This window comes from Hipposideros armiger, unplaced genomic scaffold, assembly GCF_001890085.2.
Source record: "Hipposideros armiger isolate ML-2016 unplaced genomic scaffold, ASM189008v1 scaffold_34, whole genome shotgun sequence".
Classification (NCBI taxonomy): Eukaryota; Metazoa; Chordata; class Mammalia; order Chiroptera; family Hipposideridae; genus Hipposideros; species Hipposideros armiger.
In genome coordinates this window covers 4,430,734-4,452,363 of record NW_017731384.1, presented here as the reverse complement: position 1 = coordinate 4,452,363, position 21,630 = coordinate 4,430,734, and the positions used below count along the sequence as shown (strand labels likewise).

The 21,630-nt window shown below is 38.0% G+C and overlaps 1 protein-coding gene across 2 annotated transcripts in view; it reads right to left on the bottom strand.

Annotated features, from left to right (window-relative positions):
• CEP112 (centrosomal protein 112) overlaps positions 1-21,630 on the bottom strand; it is a 355,787-nt gene that overhangs the window by 187,278 nt on the left and 146,879 nt on the right. For both annotated transcript variants that reach the window (XM_019637812.1, XM_019637813.1), the window contains exons 19-20: positions 13,751-13,858; positions 1,566-1,748 (exon numbers count right to left, since the gene is read on the bottom strand). In XM_019637812.1, coding sequence (XP_019493357.1) covers positions 1,566-1,748; positions 13,751-13,858 — 291 coding nt within the window. The remainder of the gene's footprint in view (positions 1-1,565; positions 1,749-13,750; positions 13,859-21,630) is intronic.

The window sequence follows — 21,630 nt, the reverse complement described above, 5'->3', positions numbered from 1 at the left end:
ATTAATGTATTTTATTGTGTCAATTATTCGATTCTCCCCGGAAAACAGACCCTACAGACCCTACTCAGAACCCACATATCTTACTTATCATAGAAGACAATGGTAAGGTTTAGCAGCATCTTTGAAGGAGAATGTAAATTTGAAAATATTCTTAATAAATTGTATGGCTAATAATCAAAGGGTCACCGATGTTTTATAAAGGCTCTAATGAGGCTGGGGGCAAAAACATAATACACGTTGATTGAACAGGAACCACCTGACTATTCCAGTACAATGGCTATGCTACAATGACCACCTTCTTAGTTAGCAACCCCCATAAAACAAATTATAAATAATCTCCCTATTAACTGATGTTACTGACAAAAAGACCTGTGCTGAGTATATTTATATTGCCCAGATATTATTCGAAAGTCAAAGACTCAAGGTCAAATGAAAAATAACCAATAACTCCTATTCTTTGCTTTACCGCCTCCCACCCACCACTCAAGAAATTAACATCTATTTAATCAGCAGTATTTTTATGGGTAGATAATTACAAAATTGTTGAAACACATATTATAACAAGTAGGAGGTTTATTTCATTGTTTAAAAATTATATTATTTGGGGAGGAAGGATACCTAGGAAGAAGCTTAGGTGTGGTGTGGATAACATGGTTAGATTTCAATGGGAAAAGAGGTATTTAGACCTCATATATGATATGGTTTCATTAGAAAAGAAAATTATCTTTTTATTGTTATCAATTGCTCTTCAATTTTTCTTTAATAAAATTTCACAGCAATCTCCTCAAGAGGATACACTAAAGGCCTTTGATTATATATACCCTAAAGAATGTATTGTACTACAAAGATACAGGCTCAATAAGATTTTTTTCATCTGAAATTTATAAAGATAATTTTCCATGCTGCCAGTGCACATTTCATCCATAAGTTTGAAGAGTCAAATGCTACCACAGCTGGGGGTTATTCTGCCAAATGGCTTCCAACAGGGACGACAGAGATGGAGTCTAGGAGGCATGTGTATGTGCATGTAGGAAAAAGCAACAGACCTGATGGGAAAGAGCCTTTCGCTGGACTCATTTTTGTCAATTACCATCTGAGTGATCTAATCAAATATAGAATCTAATGAAAAAAAGCAACACTAGGAAGGAAAAGCAAATATTAAAACAGCTGCTTGATTACCTGCAGAGATTAAAACAAAAAGCAAGGAGTGAGGCTGATATATTTCATAGGGATTTGCTAAGGCTTAGGGGAGGGGTAAGGGGCAGATACCTTAAAAAAATCCATCATGAAAGGAACTGAGACAAGATTATAAGAAAGGGGCCAAGTTATAGCGCGCCATGGGATTTTTAATCTGGCTACCTGTGGTTTCTGTAGTTAAAGCCTGATTCATCCCTAAAAAGGGGGGGGGGGAGAATGGAAGGAAGAAAACAAACAAAAAAAATCACATTTATATGTCAGTTTTGCAAATGATCAAACAGCGTGCATCAACAAGAATAAGAAAACATTAAACGCTGATGACTTTTTAAAAATAGATACCCGTTTTATCAAATATTATTGATAATTACCTGTGAATCTCGTTTCTTGAACTCTTGAATTTGATTTTCGTGCTCCATATTGGCAGCGCGAAGCTGTTTTTCCAGGTTTTCAATTTCCCGTTCATGGTCTCGGACTAGGCTATCCTTCTGTGCGTTATGCTGCTGTAATAGGTGCGTCTTCTCCTGTTCATGCTCCAGCTTCAGCGCTACTATCTGATTGGACAATGAGGAGGACAGTTCATCAACAGAACATCCCTGTCGTCATGACAACTCATGGACAGCTTAATTTTTCTCTAATTTGTCCAGGTTGAAAATTTTATTTTTGCGTCATTATTACCTCACCCTTGAATACTGTCATTTGGGGGGTGGGGGGATCCAAATCTAATAGTCAAGACAGTTGGGCATATTCAGTAAATCCTAAAATCTGTTGACACAAATGCCTGAACATTGAAAAAAATGATGTTGAATGCTAGGTATTTCCTCCCCAAGAATTCGGGTATTCCTGATCAGCAATGGTTACAAATGGTTAATAGTCAGTACGCTTTGCTTTTGCTTAAACATATACATGTAAAAGCAGCCATTACATCGGTCAGTTTTCTTTATGATTTTCAAATAAAAGATCGAAGCTAAATACGCATCTGGATTATTGTATATATCGTTGTCTTTTTAAAAATAAAATGATACATTTCAAAGCTCTATTATCTCATTGTCAGCTACGGTATACCAACATAAACAGATGTTATGTGTTCCAGAGGGGCACCTGCTGTGCTGCAAGCCTGTGCCATGATTTCATAAAAAGCATTCTATTCTCAGGATCCTTTCCCAGTCCACTCCACACTGGAGACTGTGACCTTGGCCAGTCTTAGCCTCTCCCTGCAAGACTGAATGGCAGCCGGAGACCAAGGGCCTGGTTGCCGCAGCTTTGATACTAATCCTCCCAGACTGTGCACAATGGCACCCTACCTGGCCTGCAAACTATAGCCAGCCAGGCTGTCTTTGAAGCAGGTGATGAATAGGGGACTGCAGGAAGCCAGCTTCCCCCGTGAACTCCAGGCCACACAGCTGCTAAGAACAGTCACTTGGATTTTTCTTCAGTTTTGGTGGATTTCAGGGGAAAAAACTGCTGTTATCTAGAATATGTTGTGTTATTTTAGGCGTGAGAATCCATCTTCAAAAAAGCTAACAGTAGGAGCCTCCTCCAAATCGATCTTGTTTCGTGCAATGAATCACCAGACTACCTTATCTTAAAGCGATAGCATTCATTTCTCCAAGCAAGCATGCTGCACTAAATTTCAGAAGTCATTTTCTTTTGAGACTTAAAATTCTCATCCTCAACTTGCAAATTAAGAATCAAAACACAAATTAAATTTACTTTTAAACACAGGTTTCAAAATTTTTTCTTATTGTGATTTTTCTTAGAGAATCGGGAGATCAGCAATAAATTTCTGACCACTCATAAATTTATTATACTATTTAGAAGGAAAGTATACTAACTCTGGAATGTATATATTTATCAGAACAAAATAATATATAAAATAATATGGAAAAATTTATTTTGCATTTGAGGATAAAGATGCATTCTAGTGAATTTAGGTTTATTTAAATTTTAGGAATCTTTTTCCACATTATTCCACTATTGGCAATATACAGGAAAAATAATATAAAAGTTTTCTCCTTATGCACTATACCAAGTAATGAAGAAAATTTTTCTTTGCTTATTTAAAATAAATGTGCATGTTTTATTATTCTGCGGTTCACAGAACTATAATACAATGCTAATCCCAACAAAGGTTAGAATTTAAAAATTTATTGATATTACTGCAGTTTTCTTTCAGGTAGCCAGTGTATGAATTATTGAGTTAGAATACTTTCAGTTCTAGGACACATTATTATTTCTACTCAGTGTGTTATGATATCAAGCATCATTATAACAAAATTATAAATTTTACTTAAAATCATTCAAGTGTTTTACACACTGAAAGGAAATAGAAGGAAGTGGAAAGTTCTCCTGAAATCTTCTTAAAAGCCTCAGAAAAACTAGGAGAATGGATGTGATTGAAAACTGATAGAAAGCAAAATATTTTACAGTACTCTAGCGAAAAGTAACCAATTGGCCTAAAATTGAGGGAGAAGAATTACAGATTTTTCCCCAAGAAAAGACGCATGAACAGCTGTCACTGTGAGATGGTCAGTAATGGCGCCATCTCGCTCTGGGTTCTAGGCATAATGCACTTTCACAGCAACGTTCTCTGAGTCATCTGAGGAGCTCTGACAGACTGATCAATGGCCCTGCCCATGCTCAAATTTCAGTTTATTCATTTTTTAAAAATCAGGAACAAGTCAAATGGATAATGGAATTTCAAGCCTAAACATAGATGTTCATAATTATTAGTTTGCTGTTGGGGCCTGTTGCTCAGTGATACTAATTAATGAACACATCTCAAGGTTGCTGGAGCCTTTTAAGGTGAAATCGTGCAGGCTTGTCTGCTTAGCCCAACACTCCTTGGCCAACTTCTAGATGTTATGAGCCATTCCTGGTCTTTGCCTAGGTTTCCTCACTGTATCTTCTGGCAAGTGTGCCCTTTCCTGATAAATGGTAAGAGTCCAGGAGAAAAACCCTAATGTTCTGGAAACATCTTGATGATTATATTTATGACCACAAAGGCTATCATCAAGGTGGACCTATGTTTAAATTCAAGGTTTTACTGGTTTCTAGTCCCTGTCATGTAAGTAAATGTTAAAAGAGTTCTTTGGGTTTTCCAGTTTGGTCCTTTACTTGTGGGAACATATCAAAGGTAAACACACAGTAGCATATCCTCCTTACCTTGGACTACTAGGAACTTCTGGTTAACCAACACTAAAGTCTAATGGAGTTAGTGGTGACCGGAAGGTAGTAAACCATGGAAAAAGTGAAGGATGCAAAAGTACAGTGCATTCCCAGGGATGAATGTTGAGTGGTCAGTGGGGTCTCTAGGTCAAGCTGATCCAGAACCTATAATATACGCTGCAGGGGAAATAGGATATACCACCACCAGGGAACCTGCTTAATGAAGGCTGGCTAATGGTGATATCAGTAGTCAACAGATGAATCAAAGAAAAGGGCTCAGATATGGAGTTGTGCTCAGCGTCCTGGTGGTAAGCATATAATTGAGTTAAATTAAAAAACTAACTATATAATTATGGTTATAGAACAAAATATGAATGTTACAAACCTCCAAATGTATAAATAATACTATAATTGACAAAATAGAGTGATAGGGCTGGGTAGAAGGAAGCGTAGCATGTTAATTTTATTTTTTTATAGTAAGGAGCAAACGAATGCTCTCAAAATTGAACCATAAAATTTAAAAATGACTCTAACCTCAATGTATTTTTAACCTTTATTTCTTACTGTCCTAAGAAATCATCTCTCATATGGAAAAAAACATCTTCTAAACTTCAGGAATTCCTTCAGTTTGTCTTGGTTTTTTACTTCAATGAATTTCATACAAAATTAAATATTTTCATAAAAAGTGGCAAACATACAACAGCATGAGCCTGTCTCTAAAAAATTGTTTTTGTCTATAGATCTACTTACCCTGTTATTTATCTATCTCTCACAGAAATTTCTGGAAATGTTGCTCATATAAGATTAACAATAGTCATTTCTAACAGATAAGGTTTTAGCAGAATTTTTGCTTTCTTCATTGTGTACAGTTACGATGTCAAATAGCAAAAGCTTGCTTTGGGGGAATATTTATTTGTCCCAGTGTTGCAAGAGCCTTTATCAAGGGTCATGGTCTCCCTTCAAACACATGGGTTCTGGGTCTGTTAATGGTGACCTTGGATCTGGAAACCTGATGAAGGACCATGGTTTTCCACTGAAGTGGAGAATTATCACAAGTTCACTCCCCAGCTCTTAACTTTTTTGTTAATGTTGTACAAGTACAGCTCTCGTTGGTTTCTGTCTACCTTATCTTATCCGTCAGGCCACCATGCTGTATTCACTACGGCCACAGATCCCTGAGGAGCAAGACACCATGCTAGCCTTGCCGCCCATTATAGTAAGCATGTCTACCTTCCATCTGGCATTTTCGTGTCTGCATTTTGGAACCCTGCCATCCTATTGAAAAGAGGCACTATCTGCTGTTGGCCCTGGCACAGAGAGGAAGCCACCACGGAGCTGTTCAGTGATTGGTGTCCCCACCATCAGTGCATGCCCCAGCACCTTAGCGAAGGCACTGTCTTCTAGGCCTCCCATGGCTTGAAGGTCTAAAGGCTATCTGGTCTAAAGTAACAACATCGTTCTAATATTCTCCTTTTCCTGAGGCTGTTGACCTCTTCCTCAGTACTACACAGTACTGAGGCAGTTCTGGCATCTCCACCTTGGATCAATATAACTGGAGTGGTAGAGGAGACCACCGCCTAGTGAAATCACAAACTATTGTAAACATGCTACATTTTTTTAAGGAAGAGATGAAGGTCAGTTCAGTATTCTGCGCAGTTATATACATCAGACTAATAATAAATACTTCAAGGGCACGTGGCTCTAAAGTGCTAGCCACTGAAGGACAAGCATTTTTCTATAGGGCTTGCCAGTAACATTTCTACATCATCCCAGATCCCAAGGAAGGGCTCCCTGTGAAACAATTTTGTTTCTTGGTTATGAAATTTGCTGCTACTTTTATATATTGGGTCGTCGGGAAAGTCATGATGTATTTTTCTATGTTTTTCAGTGCAAAAATGCGTCATGACTTTCCCAATGACTCAATAGTTGATAAGACTTGTGGCATTAAGAGTCGCACTACAAAACAAGTGCATCATGCTCTGGTTTTCTCCATTTAAGAGGCAGCGGCTTAGCATCATCAGGTTAGGTCTCTGAGCAGTTTCCCATATGCGTTTGCAAAATAGCATACTTGAAATGACAAAGTAAGTTACCAGGTTCTCTAGAGTTCCAGAATTTAGCTCCGGTGGGACAGAGTCTATTGCAAAGTTAGCACCATTTCACCAGACTTGGTGTAGTGTTCTTACTAAAAACTGTTGGAATCTTTTTCTTTTAATTGCAGCTGTATGGTGTAAAATGTGCTTCTGGACATTACATTACATGAGCGATCAAGATTCCTTTACAGATAAACTTAAGGACATATACAATCTGTTCTGAGCCTTTGGAGTCAGAGGAAAAATACGTTTTAGCACAGAAAATACCATAATATGGTCTGAATTTCCGAACATCTTAATAGAAAGAGGCACAAAAAAAAAAAAAAGAGGTAAAAAATCGGCAGTGTGTCAAGAGCAGAAATACAATTTGTCATTTTCGGGTGGCCATGTGGCTCCAGGATTACATATTTGTGGCAACAAAAAGAATCATCCATGATATCTGTCAATCAACCATTTGATGTAGTCGCACAAGTTCTCTTTATCTAGAAGTTTAACATTACTGGGCTAACTGCTAATTGGAGATGGAACAAGGGTCTGCCAGCTTATACTGCTTCGTCATTCCTTTTCCTCTCTGGTCAACCACCACCCTCCAGGGACGAACGCCTGTGCAAGCTCCTGAAGCTCAGGACCGACTGAGTGAGGGCGGAAGGCTAAGCCCAACAGCGATTACAAAGGAAAGCTGACAAACGACGATGTGCTGAAAGCAAGTGCCATCCTCTGTGGTTTTCTTCCCCATTTCACACTTCAAAATACTTACCCCGCACCTGCTGGCGATGAGTGACAATAATCACCTTGGGCTTTGGAAACATTTTGGGAAATTCACTACATTTTCTGTTTTTATCTGCCAGATCTCAATTAAAACCCAGGAAGGAGTCACACAGTCAAATGCTTTCAGGAAGATTTTTCCTCCAGGTTTAACGACAGTCAACTCACAGCACTCAAATTGAGAAAATTCATTAAGAATACAGCCTCCTAGACAGAGCTCAACATTTCTGGGGAAAACGTGTCTTAACTGTATATTTTAATTTATTTTACCTTACGTCTGTTTCCTTGAAAACACATTCAGTTTGTCTTAATCTGGTACATCACTGCTTTTGAATGAATATGAAATATAGAAATCATCCAAGGTGAGTAGCTAGTATGAAAAGTAGGAGAAACAGGTCAACTCGGTTATAAACTCCAAGACTGGACTATGTCTGCTTTCTCTCTACTTTCTCCCATCGCCGACTGCACCTACTCATCATTGTGAACGCAACGCGTGGCATTCAGGAGCAATCACTGAATAGAATCTGAAGTAGTCAGAAGGGAGCTACTCCACCTTCTCACCGAATTGGCTTCCCGCCTGCGTGGTCCCTGGTTTTCCCACGGCTTAAACAGGCGGCTGGCCTTGCTGCTCTGAAAGGTGCGTCCTTCCGCCTGGGCCTTGGATTCTGCCCCCTCTTGCCAAGTGAAGCCCGATGGTCTCACAGTTATCCCGTCACTCTCTGCATCAACATTTTCTTCTGCACGAGATCATTCTCATCAACAAACATGTTTTTACTGTATTTCATGCTTTAAAACTTCCCCTTAATACATATTCCCCTAGCTACGACCCCATTTCTCCGCTCCCCTCTCCCTCAAAATTCCTCAGGATTGTTGCTCACGCCCGTCTCTCTCCACCCACACCACTCAGGCTGTGGTTCCTACTTTCTACTGAAACTGGTCTCGAGCAGGTGGCTAAAGGCCTTCTTGCCACATCCACTTGTCAGCTCTTAGCCTCCATCTGACCCCTCTTGGCCACACCTGAAACAACTGCTTCTGTATCTCCTTTCCTGAAACACCTCCTGCACATGACTTACAGGAAATAACGCCTTCATGGTTTTTCCTACCTCACTGGCTGCTCCTTCTCAGCTTCTTTTGTTGCTTCCTCACCCACCTCCCCGTCTCTAATGGTTGGTGCGCCCCTGGGCTCAGTGCTGGGACTGCCTTTTACTCCCGCGTCAGTGTCTATCACCGCCGCTCACCTGGTTGCTCAGCTGGAAAGCCTGTGAGTCATGTTTGAGTTCCCTCTTTCCCCCACACTCCACTTCACATCCATTAACAAGTCCTGCCTGCAAAGTACATCCCAAATCTGACCCCTTGCCCTCCCTGGTCCCCCCCACCCTAGTCCAAGCCACAGTCTCTTGCCAGACTCTGCAGTCGCCTCCTAACCAGCCTCCCTGCTGCTTCTCCTGCCGCCACGACAGTCAGCGCTTCACTCAGCAGCTGGACAGATCTTTGTAAAGTGTAAACCAGATCTTACTCAAATGCCCCAATGGCTGCCCATCACACTCAGAATAAAATGGAAACTCCCCTCCACAGTCTATAGAAGCTGATACCATCTGCCCGCTTCTCCCACTCTATCCCTGGTTCACTCCATTCCAGCCTCGTCCCCACCCACTCCCTCCACCTGAGATATTCTTTCTCACCTCAGGTTTTTGTATGATTTCCCCCTTCACTTGATTCAGGTTTTAATCTTTAGAGTCCTTCACTGACAACCTTATCAAAAATAATACCTTTTACTCGTATGATAGCAACCTTATATAAAATAGCTGCTTCACTCACAAACACCTTATCTTGCTTTATTTCATAGCAATTGTCGTTACCTTAGATTATATTTTGAGAGTGAGCATGTGTGTGTGGCGGTGTTGTCCCCTCTGCCATAAGTGTAGAGACTATTTTATTCATTGTCACATCCTAAGCATCTGGAACAGCATTTAGCCCTATCACTATCCAGGAAACATTCTCAAAATGAAGTATCCCTAAAACGAAACATATAATATACACTTAAACTATAGTTATTGAAAAGAACTGTGTTCATCTTGGCTCCCTTAATTCCCACTCTAGATAAAGGTGCCATTTGTTTTAACACCAATGAGAAAAGTTCCAAGTCAAAATAAAAACAAAAAGCCTTTCATAATTATCAATGCCCATCCCATTAACCTTTCACTAATTATCAATGCCCTTCTATGAACCCAGGTCCCAACACTTGGCCTGGACCTCAGGATCTACAGCTTCATAGCCTGGGTCTCTGGTTCTGGTAGCCTAATGGGCCAGGAATCTGTCACTGTACCTGTCTCCTGTAGGACCTAGCTGTGCCTTCTAGCATGGCTGCATTCATGGATTAGATCGTTATAAAAAGAAAGAATTTGAAAGGCTTGTAGCATCATTAGATCAGAAATTGCCATTTCTCTTGATTACCATGAAGGAGCAGCAAGACTAATATGTAGTCGAGGCCCCCAAATTATTTATTACAAACTAGAAAAGGAAAGCCAAGCCAAAAGACTTAAAAAAGAGTATAATAAGGAGAACAACAAGAAGACAAAGAGAAGAACACGAGCGTACTAGATGTAGAAATCAATAAACCACATGAAAATGCCCCTTCCCCCTTTAGGGAGATCCACAGATTCATGGCCATTAACCTCATCTTAGACCTCAATACCCAAAAGAAATTTCACCAAGTTTTCTAGTCAGATCCATGATGCCAACACCAAAAGGACTGCAAAACTTCCCACTTCCATCAGCTCTCCTGTCCATGTAATTCCTCCCGTCTCAGCAATGATCTTGCCTCCTATCTCACAAAGAAAACCCTCCCATAATACAAATGTCCTCATTTTACTGCTACAGATCCACAAACTTCTGTGCATCTGTCTGCCCCTCCTCTTCTCACCAGGCACAGCACAGGCCTGCCTCTCGCCTCCACCTGTGCTAGGGGTCTGCCCACACACCTCCACCTTCCTGGGGGCCTGTACTAGTGAATATCTTCCTTCTGTTTCCTCTGGCTCTTGCTTTCTACTATATCCTTTTCCAGTGTAGACTAAATAGTTTAATTTAAAAGAGGCCTATGTTTTTAGGCTATTTTACCTAAAAAAAAAAAAAAATCTAGATAACTAAAAACTAAAATATTTACAGAGGAAAAATTGGGCATGGCATGCTGTTGTTTTTTTTAAAACTATCTCAAGTGATCTTAAAATTTCCCACTTGCTTATTTTGTATAATTCCTGTCTTATCTTGACTACCATCTTTGCTACCAAAATATCTTAAGTTTAAAATAACAGTAATGTGTAAGGGGTTGCCCCTTCAGTGTTTTTTATAATCAACAACAAAGTATTTATTCATTCTGAAGAATTTGACACTTGTTTATCTGTTGAACTACATTTCCCTTTAAAGGCTTTGTAGTGAAAAGAAAAAAATATAAAATATCAGATTAAAGAATGATATGATGGAATTGCCAAAAAAATCTCCATGTTCAGGAAATCCTAGCATGCCTGGTTTGTTGTTTGTTTCCAAGTTGAATGAGGTTTGTGAAAAGACAATTAGAATTGTCTTTTTGTTCCAATGGGTTATACAGGAAAGAAACAGGAAGTCTTGATGAAAGCTTGGGCTTTACAGGATATTTCTGTGAGTGTTTATCCCATGTGTTTGATGTTTTTCTCTCCATATCTGTACGCTTTATGCCTGCATTTGGGCTAAAGTACTTTCAAATGCCACTTTGCTTTTTTCACTTCATTACAGTTCCTGGCATGATGCTTTCTATATGGGAGGGGTTCAAAAATTAAAACTGAATAAGGAAACTGAGGCCCAGAAGGCACAAGTCATTCATTTCCTCTGGATGTCAATTTCCTCATTATAAAATGTGAGGATTAGACCAGATAAGTGCCTCTAAAACTTTCCCACCAAAGAACCCCCAGAAGCAGTGAAAATGAATAGTACCCCCCGGGGGATCTGAGGGCATAGCCTGAAGCAGCCTCTGCAAGCTGGAAGTTTCTTTGAAATCTCCTATTTTATCTTAAAAATTCATGAGAATTTTGCATTTTACACAACAGGGAAGTCTATGTTTGTTTTAAAATGAGTGTTACCTCAAGAGTAAAACTACTTTGCTTTCCCACAAATAAGCATGTGAATCCCACACTCCACAAAACATGCACGCAGCTTCGCATACACCTGGCCCTTGCTCACCTCCCCGGGGTCACCCACCCCAGTTTGAGAAGCCTGGGTGATTAGCACCTAAATATCCTTCCAGTGTGAAATGCTCTAACCCTTTAGGATTTTCACATTTAAGACGTTACATTTTAGAGAAAAGTAAGAGAAGATAATAGAAAAGTTGTCACGCTTGCACTTGAATGGCAACTGAGAAGGTAGGCGTGGGCCCGGAAGTGAGGAAATCCAGCTAGACAGGTAGGTAAGTGAATGAGTCGGTGGTGGAACCAGAGATGTCTACATCTATCAGGAGACCCACAGAGGGGCTGTGGGGCCAATCAGGCAAAGGAAGGGAAAGTCACAGGACACGGGATTTGGAAGGGACTGTAGTGGGAGGACAGCCTCCTGGACACACTCAAGTAGGGAAACACTTTCTCACGAAAAAGACCACTGCACACCTCAATACTTCTTTAGGGAGGAACTACTTTGAAACCACTCAAAATATTCCTCACAGTACCATCTGCTCCCGGGTTCAGTGTCTGTGCCTTGGAACTCCAAGGGGAGTCCTTTCAGAGTGGAGGTTTAGTTCATGGCTCAGGTTAAAGCTCTGATTGTATCACCTACTGACTGTGTGGGGCTTTGGGCCAGTGCTTCAGTTTCTACAACTAGAATCTGGGGGTAATAAATGATGGTACCGGTTTCACAAGATTAGTGCAAGATGGGAAGTGGCTGAAGTCATATAAAACACGTAACAATGGTGTCTGGCCCTTGTCAACACCAAGGCTGGAGATGTTTCTACATGGTCGTTTACTCAACTCCTTTCCTACGTGTTTCTCTCTTGAAGGACAACCCAGATAATGAAAATAATAAAGAAGGGTCAATTTGAAAACTTTGGTCTTTATAACTACTTTGCCTTTACACTATCCTTGTATAATAACTCAGGTATTTATGCCAACATTTTAAGATTAAAACAATAGCAACACAACAACCCTAAGGTCACACGTTGGATCACACTTCTTTTCATGGAGCTCAAGTGAGCCTCTCATTGCTATCACTTAGAAAGACAGCATCAGATTCAGTAATCACAATGGGTTAATTAGTTTTTGATGTAGGATCCACTTTATAAGCGATGAAAAATATAATTATGAAAAAAAATTATTCAGGTTTCCAGAATGAAAAGGTTCAAATACTGTCTTTAGAAAAAATTTTCTTAACTGAGTGACTAAGCTAATTAACATTTTTCCAGATGTTAAGGGCAAGCAGATTAGACATACAGGTGAAAATTAGTAGCCACCTTAAAGAGTCTAAGAATCAGCAGGAAGATATTTTTAAAAGACAAAAATAAAACCTTTTTAGTAATAAACAGTGGCAGGGCACTGAGAACAAAAGCCAAACTCCTATGCTGCCCTAGTCCAACCTAGCTCTCCCTCCTCGTCTCCTACAGCTGGAACCTTCTCTACGTTCCTGCTCAACAGACCTTTATTGTCGTTTTTGTTCTCAAACACTCCCAGCTTGAGCTCATCTCAGCGTCTCCAAATTTGCTCTCCCCCCCAGTCTGGAATGCTACTTCTCCAGAGACCTCACGGCTGGCTCCTCCCTGGTTTCCAGGGTTCTCAGCACAAAGGTCCCAGCTTGGAGGGCTTCCCTGACCGCCTAGCAGTGCGGTAATCCCCTTCCCACCCTCCACCTGGCAAGATCTATGTACACACCCTCTTTTCGTCTTCACAAATCACTCTTTGAAATCATTTCATTTTTTTATTTAAGGGCTGGGTGCCCATCAACATGGAACTCCCTGAGGGGCTGGCCGAGTGGCTCAGTTGGTTAAGAGCTCGCTCAAGAGTGTGAGCTCTGAGCAACAGTGGTTCGAGTCCAGCCCGAGCTGAGCAGCCGCTGAGCTGCCAACAGGTAGCAGGATGGCTCAGCTAAAAACAAACAAACAAACAAACAAACAAAAAACCATGGAACTCCCTGAGAAAAGGAGCCTTGCTGGTTGCGCTCACTGCTGTGCCAGTGCCGGTAATAGTATCTGGTACACAGCAGGTACCCCCAAATTAATAATTAAACGATTAATCAAACAAACAAACTGGTACTTTGACAGGAATGGAACTCAAGAATCACAATAAATGAATGTTTCAATTACACATTCCAATTAACAAACTGTCAGAGTACACGTCAGTGGAGAATTAAAACTCTGTTTCTGGGTTTTACTGAAACAACTATTATTTTAAATATTTCACATATATTGGTAATAATGTTCTCAGTGCTATTTTCATTTTGCAGAGATTTTGTGATATAGAGATATCTAAAAGATTATACATGCATTAAAACATGAGATGGCATCACCACCATGAAAGACCAACCTGCTGTTCGTATCGCTGTTTGACATCCTCCAGCTGCCATAAATACTCCTTTGATTGTTTCTCACGAAGAGACTTGGATCTTGTTAGATCTGCTTCCACTTTTTCCATCTGTAAAATTAAAAAATCGAATATTAAATTTTTAGACAAAAATTATATTAAATGAGGCGCAGTCCAGCCCACTTTGTTTTCTTTTGTCTCTAACTCAAGACGTGGGCCTCCAGGCTCTCTCTCCTTCAATGCCCTTCACGTGAAACCCCAAGCAGGAGGCTCCGTAATTGGTCCCCAGCAATCGACACTCCCTATACTCCAATATCGTTGGCCTTTCCCAGACAAGCCATGGCCATTCTTGATTCTGTAGCTTTTTGCTCGTCACACTCTCAGGAAAGCCCCTTCATGTTTTTCCCCATCCAGTCAATCTTCAAGGTGGACTCGCGTCTCCTTCCTTGCTGAGGAGTTCTTTAAACCCACCAAATGGCATCAAGGCCGCCCTCCCCTCTATGCTCTAGGACTTAACGTCTTTTTTTTTTTCTAGCACATTGTGCTTTTCTCTATAGTATGGAAGGGCTTTAAATATTTGAGTTTTGTTCATTCATCTAGATCATGAGCTCCCAAATAAAAGGAACTATGACATAATTCTTTCTTTTGTTTCTGAATTATTAACGAATTGCCTTGATATGCAGAATAAATATGTAATCAATTCTTAAGGATGAGTGGAAGGGCAGGCAAAAGCAAAAGGGGGGAAAAAAAAAAAGAGAGAACATAAACCAAGGAGGATAGACTTGCTTTATTTAGTACTTTTAAGCGAGATCTTCATGTGAAATTGATTTTTGGTTCTTATTTTACTTCAGCACAGACTATGAAAAATAAATAATAAATATATAAATATTTCAAATATTAGAACATTTAAAATAAAAATTAAGAGCTTTATACTCAAAGTTTATAAAATAGAATATCTTGTATCAAAATATAGAATTATCTTTGATAATCAAAAGAGAACACATTTTAAAACACATGAAAAGACGTTTTATACCAAAACCTTAAGAAAAATTCAAAGTAAATAATAACTGGTATTGTAAGATAATGAAATACGTTATTTTAGATTATACTAACAGAAAATGCAAGACTCCACTCCATTCTCCTTCCACAATTTAACAAAAAAATAGAAAATAAAAATGTCTTGTAAAATAGTTTTTGTAGAAACACAGAGTTCCCAGTTGCCATAGAGACAAAAGATTCTGCTTCATCATTCCATATTCCGTTCAACTTCAAGTGGTTTTTTGTTTTTTTTAATGCTCCTTTATTGTGTGGCGCTGGCTTCCAAAAAACCCTAAGAGTAACACTTGGTGGTCAAATTAGGAGCAGAAAGGACCTGTGTACATTTTTGTGAATAGTTAGTGTTTAAAGCAATATGAAAGAGAGGTAGGAAAAAAAAGGGGGTGCTGAATTTTCCTTATATGGTGCCTCAGGCATTACTTTGACTACATGTAAGAAAAAATCCAAGTATCCCCAGCTTAAACAACATAGGCCCTTTATGTTTTCCTCATGTAACAAAAAGTTCAGAAATAGGCTGCTATATTGGCAGTTCAAAGATGTCAGGGTTAAGGTCTGCAATTTAACCTTCCCATAATGGTTGCAAAATGGCTTCTGCAGCTCTAAACATCTGGGAAGGGAAGGGCAAAGGGTGAAGGGCAAAGGGATAAGGGCCAAGGGTCCATATTAGCTGACTCGAATACCCTTTTAAGGAGCTTTCCTGCAAGTTCTTGTCAATAGTAAATTAATTATGCTGTTTGGATCCCATTCACTGCAACTACATTAAAAGGCAAGCTCCATCTGCAAGGTAAGAAAATGCAGCTTTAACACTGGGTCTAATGTTGCCCTAAATAAAATCAGGGCTCTGTTAGTAAGAAAGTAGAAATGAACATTTGACCAACATCTGGCAATCTCTGTCAAATATGGTCATAGTCAGTTATTGCTCTTTTTCTAGTAAAGTACTCTTGTGTTATTATATTCTGAGTAATTTGACATGTACAATTCATATTATACAAGCAGACAACTGTATAGAAATACACAATTCAAAATATACTTTGTTGCATTTAATACATGTTTAGATAAAAAATAAAATATTGTCCTTCAAATGTTTTAGATAGATAGATAGATAGATAGATAGATAGATAGAGGCAGGCAGATAATTGTTTCTGTGCTTAGCTAAAGACTCACTAAGAACTAATATCCTTAACAAGGAAAATCAAGTAACACATTAATTGATTATATCTATAGTTCTTTTGTGAGAGACCATCATAAATTGATATGACAGAAAATATGCCTGATGTCTGTCCTTTTCTTATTGATTTATAGCTGTTCTTTAACTATTCTGGATGTGAATTTCTTGTTCAACATCTGAATTGCAGATATCTTCTCCCACTCTGAGGTTGCCTTTTGGTAAACAGAAGGTTTTTTCTTTTTATATTTTAATGAAGTTAAATTTAACAATATTTTGTTTTTTAATGCCTTGTTGCCTATTTAGAATATCTTTGCCTAGTAGTTCAAACTATCAAAATTGCTCCTACATTTTCTTGTGCAAGTTTTATTGTTTTACCTTTCAATCCTAGAATTTATTTTGTTAATAGGGTAAGATAAGGTGCAAGGTTCTTTTTTTCCCATATGGCTATCCAATTGACATGGCAGCATTTATTAGAATGGTCATACTTTCCCTGATGCACTGCAATACTTCCTTTGACAGGAATCAGATGGATCAAATATGTTTGAGTCTGTATTTGGTCTCTTTTCTCTGTAACACTGGTCACCCTATGCTGGACCTACACTGCATTAATTACTATAGCTTAGTATTAGTCTCAGTATCTGCTAGTGTAAGTTCTCCAGGCCTGTTCTTCTCCCAGATTGTCATAGCTATTCTTAGCCCTTTACATTTTCATATACATTTTAGAATCAGCTTGTCAGTTGCCCTCCCTTTCTCCCCAAAAGCACTGCTAACATTCTGATTTTTAGAATTGTGTTGATTCTATAGATTCATGTGGGGAGTGACATTTTTAAAACATTGAGTCTTCGAATCCATACACATGATCCATCCCTCAATTTACATAGGTCTTCTTTGGTTTCTCACAATAATATTTTTTAGTTTCCAAAACAGAGGCCTTACACATCTTTTGTTAGATTTATTCTTAGGTAAGTGATGCTTTCTGGTACTATGGCACCTTTTTCAAAGTTAATTTTCTATTTGTTGGTTACTTATAGAAATAAAAATGAATTGGATATTTGACCTAATGTTTACTGACCTTGCTAAACTCATTACCAATAACATTTCAACAAGTAAACATTTGAGAAGTTCATCTTTACACAAAGCAGCCATAATTGCAAATAAATGCATGACTCACTGGGATACCTTAGCTGGCCCTCCCTCTGTGATCTCTTAATGCTCTATTTATTCCACCAGTTATACCATCTATTATAATCTATATTTTAATGCATAGGTCTATCACACAAGTCATAAACACATTTTAAGCTCTAACTCCCCGGAATCTACAACAATGGCTGGTACAGAGGAAGTATTCATAAATTTTTAATAAATAAATGGAAGAAGAAATCAAGTCTGCTGAATCCTTGGCCAGTAAGTCATTAAAACAGCTGCAGTACTAAAAAATAATAATGTTACTATTTTCACAATTGATAACCATTCAAATCAGCAAAATACACAAAGGATGACATTTTCTGGTTCAATGTTCTCATAGATATTTTTGGCTTATTTTTCTTCTGTAAAAGGTTCATCATTGATGAATATTATTAGGAAAAAGTTTCACTTATTATTATTCTATTAAGCATTTGAGGATAAAAGTTACTATTTTTAAAATTTTTTTTTATTTAATTTTGTTTTTCAAAGCCAAATACACATATTCTTTGGATGCTGTCATTTGAAATTGCTTAATTATCACAATAGCCTCTATTGAAACATTTAAATATGATTCTGGAATTTTACCTCTGCTACCTAATCTCATTTAAAGACAAAATTCCAAATGTTAAAAGGGTAGAGAGATCTCTCCATTATCATAAAAAAATAACAGAGAAAATGCTTCTATTTATATTGAATCTTTTCTTTTCTAAAAACTGGTCTAAGAAACTTATTCAAAATTACAGGAGCCAGCATGACCCTTAAAGAACAGGAGGACAAAGGTGTCTATGTCACAGTGAATGGCTTTTATGATGATTCTTTCCTTCTTTAAGTCTGTTTGTTATCCATCTACACTTACTGGCACACATGCCTCCAGATGGCATTCTTCTTTCCTTGTAACCTGAGAATTTTTTTCATTAATTCACTAGCAATAATGGGGTGAGGAACTAAATGTATCTCTAAGAAGGTAAGAAACTGCTAACCAATTTCAATCGGACTAGGAGGAGCCACATGAAACCTCACTAGTCAACAGCAGTGCTGCAGGATGTTGTTTTCATGGCAAACCGGTGGGTTCTCCAAGTATAAAGTTAATGACATGTAGCTGATGACTGTAAAGGAAAAGGAATAGAATTTGAAGCCAGGTAGTTAGCAGGAAATACCACTTAATGAGGATGTATTTTCAAGGGGAAAAAAATTAACTACAAAAGTCAAGAGACTCGTGGGAGCCCCAGGAGAAACCAGTTAGCTGACACTCACGCAGGCAGTTTACAAGATTAAAAAGTTTCACTTTGGAATTGCTGCCAATACTTCAAAAAACAGCTGTCTTTTTCAGTCATTTGTTTGTTTCACAGAGAATAGGTGAGTATAAAACACTATTCCTTTTAAAAATATGATTATATACATATATACAGAACTAATTCTAACAGAGTATTAAATTTTCAAAATTAAAATATGCATATTTTACACAACTGATTGCTGACAGTTAACACGTATAGTGGATTTCACCATTGGAGTAAAAATGAGGTTATTTAAGCAATCTTAAATGAGGTAAAAAAAAAAGTTCTTCAAAGTGAAAGAAACTGTGAAGCAATTTTTTAAGAATTTAAGTCTGTTCCATTTTCTCTCATGGGCCTCGTTTCTGTAACAGCAATTCACTTTCAAAAACAAACTCAAAGCTTTTATTTTTTAATTCAAATCCCATTGTCTGATGTCTGCAGCAGTTTCCAAATGGAAAAAGATGCCCTGAGCTCTGCTGGCTTTTACACAAAAGATCTCAGTAAAAAGAGAAAAGAGCAGTTCAAAACAACAGAAAAGGAAGACTGTTAATAATATAGACTATGGAAACATTTGAAAACATCATCCTTCTCTAAATAATGAATCCGCTGATTGACTTTCTTGTAGAATTTAAGTTACATCTTCACACTTTTTAATCAACAGATAATTGGGAATAGAGGACTTCTAATTTATCATGTTTTGACATACAGTATATTTTACTCATTGTTAGTTAAAATTTGCCCTGTAAAAAGTATTTGATTTGTGAATGAGTCTAACTATAAGAAGTCCATTATAAATGGGGTTCCTTATTATTTATACTCTCACCAAAGGTGCTTTCTCTATTTCAGAAACTCAACTGCACTTGGTAAAACTATTTACGACAGAAACCACTGAAGTACATTTCTTCAACAGGAGACAATCAAAAGAATTTCCTGTGCATCAGTTGCCATCACTATTACTTTTCAAGGAGCCTGAATCCAGCCTCAATCAGTCCTCGGGAGGACTGCTCACTAAGATAGGACCCAGGAGTAGGGTTTGTGGTGGGGAGAAAGGGGAACCTAGAGGCATGCACCAAGCAGGATTTTTCACTGGATCATTTAACCAGTCCATAGAGATGTGATACCTAGCATCCTAGAATGCCAAAAATACACAAACTCTTCAAGTCAAGAAGCAGCAGAGCCAAATGGGTCTGGCAGGATTGGTAAAGGAAGATAGCAGACAGACCATGAGCCAGGCACATAACAGAACAAAGATACGAGGGTGGACCAATTAAAGGGTGATTCCAGAATCAATCCCACAAATACTATCTCTCATCCCTGCCTTTCCTTACTTTATGGCAGTCTCATTTTGTGGCTGGGAAGGGCTCTTAATTCAATGGTTCTTGAGATGACATTATCTCCAGGGCTTCTTTTTTATCTTAAATTTTTTTTTAAATTAATTTATATATTCTCTCCAACTTTTCTTACATATATTTTCTAATTTTTCACTATTAATAACACCATAATAAACATCCTTGAACACACATCATCTTTTCCTTGTTCTTAGGAGGAAAAGCATTACATTTTTCAACATTAAGTATATTTAGCTGTAGAGTTTTCATAGATATCCTTTTAGCTAATGTTGAGTAAGTTCACTTCTAGTCCTAATTTACCAAGTTTTTTTAAACCATGAATGATGTTGAACTTTTTCAAATGCTTTTTCTGTCTGTAGTAAGATGATCATGTGGTCTTGTTCTTTATTCTATTAATATGTTGTATTGTATTGATTTTCAAATGTTGCAACAACCTTGGATTCCTGGGATAAACCCCAATTGGTTGTGGTGTATAATCATTTTTATATGTTACTGGGTTCAGTTTACTAAAATTTCATTAAGAGGTTTTGTGTCTACATGATAGGTGTCACTCTGTAGTATTCTTGTGGTGTCTCTGGCTTTAATACTAGAGTAATACTGACCTTATAGAATGAACTGGGAAGTGTTCCTTCACCTTTAATTTTCTGAGTTTTCAAAACACTAAAATTAATTTTTCTTTAATATTTGATGGACTGTACCAGTGAAGCCATCTAGTTCTAGACTTTTCTTTGTGAGATTTTATTTGCTAACTAAATATCTTTATTATAGGACAATTCATTTTTTTTATCTTGAGACAGTTTTAGTAATTTGCATCTTTCTAGGAATTTGTCCATTTCACCTAAGTTGTATAATTTGTTGGCATAAAGTTCTTAAAATATCGTCTTATAATTCTTCTATTTTCTATAGGATCAATAGTGGTATCCTCTCCTCCTTCATTCCTAACTTTAATAATATGTCTCTTCTCACGTTTTTTTTTTTTAACCAGTCAAGCTAAAAATTTGTCAATTTTGTGTATCTTTTCAAAGAACCAACTTTTGGCTTCAGCGATTTTCTCTATTTTTCTGTTTTCTACTTCTTTGCTTTCTGAAAACATAAAAATATGATTTCCTTTCTTCTGCTTGCTTTTCTTTTTCTGGTTTCTTAAGATAAAGGTTAGGATACTGATTTGAGAACTTTCTTTTTGGATATAGATGTTTAAAGTTATAAATGTTTCTCTAAGTGCTGCTTTAGCTGCATTCCATAAATGTTGACATGTCTTATTTTTGTTTTAATTCAGTTCAAAGTATTTTCTAAATTTCCTTATATCTTCTTTGACCCAAGAGTTATTCATGTGTTTTTTAATTTCCAAATATGTGGAGATTTCCCAGATTTCTTATTGTTGTACATTTCTCATTTATTATCATTGGGGTTAAAAGAACACATTTGTATGATTTTAATCCCTTTAAAATGTACTGAAACTTGTTTTGTGGCCCAGCATATGGTCTGTCTTGGAGACTGTCACATGAGTGCCTGCAGTCATTGGGGGGAGCCATTTAAATCACCATCCAGGTCTCAGACTCACTCCTGAGTAGCACAATACAAACAGATCCAAAGCAGCAAAGCAAAGGCTTGGAACTTAACTTGAACTGGAGCTTGACCACAGAAGATGAGGTAGGACTTTTGCTCTGAAATGAACTGGGTTGGTCATCTGCTAAAACAAAAAACTCAGCATTATGTAGGGAATTCGAACATCACTCAGGGAGTCCACAACATACTGTGCTCATTTTCAGCTTCTTTCACTCAGCAGGAGTTTGAGACTCTTCCATGTCGTTGGGGGTATCAGGAGTTCATTAGTTTTTATTGCTGAGTAGT